Source organism: Hylaeus volcanicus, chromosome 7 (assembly GCF_026283585.1).
Source record: "Hylaeus volcanicus isolate JK05 chromosome 7, UHH_iyHylVolc1.0_haploid, whole genome shotgun sequence".
Taxonomy (NCBI): Eukaryota; Metazoa; Arthropoda; class Insecta; order Hymenoptera; family Colletidae; genus Hylaeus; species Hylaeus volcanicus.
In genome coordinates, this window is record NC_071982.1 from 21,430,320 (window position 1) to 21,436,098 (window position 5,779).

At 42.8% G+C, this 5,779-nt stretch overlaps 1 protein-coding gene across 2 annotated transcripts; it reads right to left on the reverse strand.

Annotated features, from left to right (window-relative positions):
- Positions 1-2,510: 2,510 nt before the first annotated feature.
- LOC128880533 (cdc42 homolog) lies at positions 2,511-5,606 on the reverse strand. Of its 2 annotated transcripts, XM_054130738.1 has the most exons (6): positions 5,369-5,606; positions 4,738-4,946; positions 4,549-4,658; positions 4,267-4,464; positions 4,050-4,177; positions 2,511-3,602 (listed from the first exon to the last, which is right to left on the reverse strand). In XM_054130738.1, exons 2-5 carry the CDS (start codon positions 4,913-4,915, stop codon positions 4,088-4,090), a joined length of 576 nt encoding a protein of 191 aa, XP_053986713.1. In that variant the 5' UTR covers positions 4,916-4,946; positions 5,369-5,606; the 3' UTR covers positions 2,511-3,602; positions 4,050-4,087. The 2 variants fall into 2 exon arrangements, with proteins under 2 accessions (XP_053986713.1, XP_053986712.1); XM_054130737.1 differs by having other exon boundaries at positions 2,511-4,177; positions 5,369-5,605.
- Positions 5,607-5,779: the final 173 nt, after the last annotated feature.

Here is a 5,779-nt window from a genome sequence, read left to right on the forward strand (position 1 = left end):
TTGCAAACGACTTCGAAATAATATCTGGGAATCCGTACGCGTACACGGACGCGATCGCTGTAAATCGTGCCGGCCGATCCGAAATCTAAAGATTGGATAAGGCGGTATAAATATGTGGAAAACGTTCCCGCGAGAGTTACCCTTCTCTGCGCGATATGCGAGCGGCTCGAGTATCCCTCCGAGGAACGAGGATCGGGAGACGAATTTTAAAGGTTTTGGGTCAGTCTCGAAACGACGAGAATGGTCATCGTAAAATCCAGAAACGAAGGTACCCTACGTATACGCGTTATCGGATCCACTCTTATCGTCTTTCGGGAAATTTCTGCGCAGCGAAAACCACCCTCTTCGTTTCGAGGTTTTCCGATGCGTCCGATTAACGATACGGTAGAATATTTTAGGGATAACTCCGTATAATTAATGTAAATATTAATGTATAGAATATCGACATCGTCCGACGCTGTAAACTGGTAGCAACCATGACCGCGCAAGATTACCCTAATCTCGACACGGCTGCTGTACACAGAAACGCGTGTCGCGGGCTATATAAGCATTCAGGCTCTGCATAATTTCACGTCACGAGCGACAGGCTGAGAGCTGTCCCGGCCCAAGCATCGGCCGGGCGTCTGGTTTAGTTTAAAACTAGATTTCGAGCGCTGATTCTTCGGAGCAACTTCTGTCCGCCGGCTGGAAAGAAAGGTAAACGACGCGTGCCACTTATCTACCGTGTTATCGCCGAACCCACGGCTGTCTAGGCCGTGCGGGTTACGTTTTCAGCCAGCAGAAAGTTTGTCTGGTACTCTTAACCTACGCTGCCACCCCTAATCTTAACTGCCGCGGTCAACGGATTACGAATAAGATAGGGGAAGTTCAATTTCAAATTTTCAAGACTCGTTGTGGGCTTACGAGTTTAAAGTCACCGATGGCTGACAGCGTACAACACAATATAGAATCCATTTTTATCTAGCGGGCGGAACGATAAAGAAAACAAAACAGACTTGGCGCGTAACGTGTTGCATTCGCGTTTCGTTCAAGTACAGAGGAGCAATAAGGAATTCGAAAGAGGTGATTCGAGCCTGCTCGGTACGTTTAGTGTTAAGAACACGGATACGCGATCCAACGATGCCATGGGTCCGTGATCGCGTTGGTTCTGTCGGGAGGGATACGATAGCCTGTAAAAAATGTCGTCGAAAGAGCGGAGCAGAAGGAGCACGGGAAGATCTCGCAATAGAATCTCCAAGAATCGATGGTATCTCGAGAGGTCCGGCAATGCCAGTGCCAGGGAGCACCCCCTCGATGACTACGACACAGATCTCGCGCCATTAGTCAGCCGAGCCGGTGGTACCGAAGCCCCGGCATAAAACAGCATAAACACAGCGGAGAAAACGGTGCTAGCGCGAACCAGCGCGACGGACGGGGCACGGACGAGCGTGGCCGCCCATCGTGCGTGGGACACCGCGTAAAAATGAGTTGTGTCAACGTGCGGCTCGAGGCCCCCCGCGCGGTTACCACCAGGTGGTCAACTTGTTTTATAATACGCGCCTCTTCGTATACGGGCTTCTTCTACGTGCCCCGTCCTTTTTCCACGTGCTTCGGAATTACACGTACGCGCCAACGATCCCCGTTCGTTGCACTCCATCCGCCATCGAACGTTTCGCGTCGTCGATATCGGGCCAAGCTCCCGAACCAGCGAACACACGTTGTCGAAATCTCTACCGAAACAACGTAGAATTTTACGTGGAATTTCTACCGTCGAGAGAGACAGCTTTCAAATGAACATTCCTAATTGGCACGGTAACCGGTAAGGGTCGGGATCGCGCACGAATCGAGCGGAAAGCTCACGTCTGGCGCATACCTGGGCCCCGTTTCTCGTGGATGCGAGAATCGATTCGAGATGATTAGCGATAATGTCAAGGGAGTCCAGAGGCACGTCCGTGATGAGTCCGTGACCGGCGTACCTTCTGTGTCGGCGTGGTTAAACCGCTCCAGTACGCCGATACGTAACCACGAATCCACCTAATTGAAGTAACCACAAGGCGCAACCCGGTACGTTATACGGCCGGCCGAATGCAATCGAAGAAGGAATGGCAGGAGCGAGCTGAAACCAGGAGAAGGAAACCGAACGGAACGGAAGAGACCGAACAGAAGGGAGAAAAGAGGAGCGCACGAACCACGGTGAGCAAACTACGTCGACGATGCCTCCATTCGATCGTCAAATGACTGCCTCCTGTTTCTGTCTCTCGGCGCCCCTGCATTTCCGTTCGCACGTGCCGATTCGAGCTGAGAACACCGAGCGTACCGAGTCGTGTCTTGCACTTTACGAGATACCCATTACTTTCTAAACGCGAAAGAAAACAATGCACCGGACGGGAAAACAAATGGTAACTCCCGAGTGAAGTTTAACGTGAAACGCGATGGCGAATTAAAGGAGTACTCTGGTCTGGCGATATTCTTCGTTCATTTTCTTAGAGTTTCGGATGGTGGGTACTCGATAACGAAAGAAAGAGTCTCTCTTTATGCATAGTATAAATATATTTATGTGAATATTTTGTTACACGGTTGTGTCTACATATCGTAACACGTACAATGCTACTAAATGCCACCTCACCTTAACTGGACACACGAGGTGTGCCAATCGATCGTTGATCTTTCCGCGATACTCACTCTCGCCTGACCTACGCGACGTCGATCGAGTGCAACCGAGTCGTCCGATCGTTGCGAAAACTGTTTACGCTTCGAATATTCTCCATACACGTTATCCAGTTCACGTTACGTTAATGTAAGTTCGTGGTAAAACATTAGGCGTTGAAGTTTCGTTTACCGAATAATACAATGAAATATTTGAGCCTTTCACGGCCTAGGTTCTCATAGTTGACGCTAACCGAGGCTTCCAGGTGTAAACTGCCTTCTTGGGTAATTTTAAAAACGTTTTCTAAAATGACCCAAGCCGATATCAGCTGCAATCTAGTATCAACCATGAATAACGCAATGGTCGTTCAATAAATAATACGTGATTATCCGATTATTGGAAAACAAGCTCGTTGCTCGTTGCTCGTTTCGACCAGGTGTCGCCTCCCGTTCGTTGATAGTGTTTATTTTACTCGTAAACAAGACCTTCTCAATCGCGTACAACGCGGTCGACACCCGCCAACCAATCCGTTCATTGAAATCTTACAAAGTATAAATGCTCGTTATTCTCATCCTCTCCTCTCCTCCGTCGGCTTAGTTTGCCGTGTCTGTGTATACCGTAACAAACGCTGATATGTACAAAATCAGATGCGGTAAAGTCTTTCGAAACCAACACGCTTCTATGGAAACATTCTACGTGTCATAGCTGCTATATAGAATTTTAGAATTCTATTGGTAGTACACGTTCGACGATATTTGCAACATTGTCTAATTAAATGAGATGTTAGTATCGTTTTCGTTTGTTTCGTTCTATGCAAACGGAAATATTAGTAGCTAAATAATATATCTACGATATATCGTAAGTCTATACATTCATCGTCGATATCCCTAAATACTTGTCCCGCTAGAAACAAGTACTTCGATCCAGTATGTTGAAAAAGAACACTTTGATTTCTCTTCTCCGAAAACTTTGATTCCTTAAAGGTTTAAAGAATATTTTACACTCTAACTCTTTACGTGAAGCATGAAAAATACTATTGATCGATAGCACCAATTGTTCTAATAGAAGCATCAAAGGAATTTTGAACGATACAAATCTCTTGGATAAGATTGATAAAAGTACGGCTCTCGTGTATGTAAATTTTCGAAGCAATGATTAGAAAATCGTTGTGCAATAAGCTCTGAGAAATTTAAAGCCAGAATTCACGTTGCGTGGAATGTGATCGTGATTGTAACGTGATTAATACAGAAGTAAATCGGTTGAAATTGTCGCGCTGGTAATAGCGGCTTTTAACGTGTCTCTGAAGATGAATATTTCTTTCTTAAAAAGGAACCATACAAGCACAGTTCGAAATGTTTTAAACAGTGCTTTATACTACGTGTTGAACTCGTTGCTCGCTATAGTTATGCATAACTTTGTTTACCTTTCGGACATGCATCGCTTTCAAAATAAATACTCGTTTTATAACAGTATACACTTCCTCTTCTTTACTGGCTCGGGAGGTTCGAGTGCAGCCAAAATTGCTTCGTCGAATACGTTCTTTAAACCTTTCTGTAATGTAAAAGAATCCCGTGCAATTATCCGAGTACTCGATAAAGAATGTACATCACTCGTATGTATATAAACTCGTAACGCCTTACCTGCGTGAGAGCACTGCACTCTACGTATTTCACCGCTTTTAACTCTTTAGCCAATTTTTCTCCCTGTTCCGCCGATATTGGTTTTTGCTTATTTTTTGCCAACTTTTCGATAGTAGCGACGTCGTCTCTCAAATCGATTTGAGTGCCGACAAGTAAGAAGGGGGTCCTCTGACAATGATGAGTTATTTCAGGCACCCACTAAAACAGAATGTACATATGATATATGATTTCTAGTTTCTAACAAACTGAATTTCACTCCCAATAATCCAAATAATACGTAACCTTTTCTTTGACATTTTCAAATGATGATGGCGACACTACTGAAAAACAAACAAGAAATACATCTGTTTGTGGATAACTTAAAGGTCTCAGCCTATCGTAATCTTCCTGACCTGTAACACAACGTAACATTGATATTTTACATGTACCATACAAAATTATAGATTGATACAAATTTAAGTCAATTGTTACCAGCTGTATCAAATAATCCCAATGTGTATGGGTCGCCACCTATCATTACCGTGACAGCATAGTTATCAAAAACTGTAGGTACATATTCAGATGGAAATTTGTTTGTGGTATACGAAATCAAAAGACACGTTTTACCCACAGCTCCGTCTCCTACTACTACACATTTTATTGTCTGCATATTGATATTCTATATATTTTACCTGAAACAACTGTATCAAATGCATATAATCCTGATCTCAATCCAAACAAACGTAAGAAACGATAAGTAGAAGTTTTTTCCGATAACGTGCGCAATATGTCAATATAGCCTCGTAATAAGAAACACAAACTCGGTCATATAATTACTTAAACGTTTAGTACGTAGTCAAAACATTAATTGAAACTCTTGATACTCTTACTCCACACATAATTTGTAAATGAAATGTGATTTCTTTTATGAATTATGTGTAAACTTACTCCGCCCTTAACCTAAAAGTAAGTAACCAAATTCTTCGCAAAGAGAATAAAACATAAAAGATACTTTACTACTTTTAAAATTGCGCGTCGTTTTCGTACTCCGTCAACAGTTGCAGTTATTATTCGCGAATCAAAATCACAGTTAACATGTTTAATGCGTAAATAAGATAATTACCTATAACCGTGCGTCTGTCATTAAAAGTTAAAATCGTAGCTCATAATCTTAAAATGTGGTAAACAAATGATTCGAGGTAGTTCGAAATAAAATGAAAAAGAGCATAAACAACATCAAACACTCCAGCACGGTTTATTTCTCAGCACTACACATTTATCTCGAAATATTCATTTCTCCTGACGGATATACTGATTCACTAAGCTTGTCATACACACCTACTATCCAATATCCATGATAAAAATACCTAAAACTTGCTGAGTCTATATATACTAGTAACTCGTCTTTAGTGGCGCCATCTAAGAAAAAAGGGCCCAAGCTTGTCGGTAAATAGTTTCACTTTTTCACCACTAGATGGCACCACGAAATATTAATTACCGGCAAAATGTTTTTTAATTTTTTTTTCAATAAGTA

Bases quoted from the DNA above. Each gene is read 5' to 3' on its own strand.
- LOC128880533 (XM_054130738.1), bottom strand. From the start codon at position 4,915: ATGCAGACAATAAAATGTGTAGTAGTAGGAGACGGAGCTGTGGGTAAA. The intron at 4,659-4,737 runs GTAACAATTGAC...GTTGTGTTACAG, and splicing joins GGGATTATTTGATACAGCTG to GTCAGGAAGATTACGATAGG. The intron at 4,465-4,548 runs GTTACGTATTAT...ATTCTGTTTTAG, and splicing joins TTGAAAATGTCAAAGAAAAG to TGGGTGCCTGAAATAACTCA.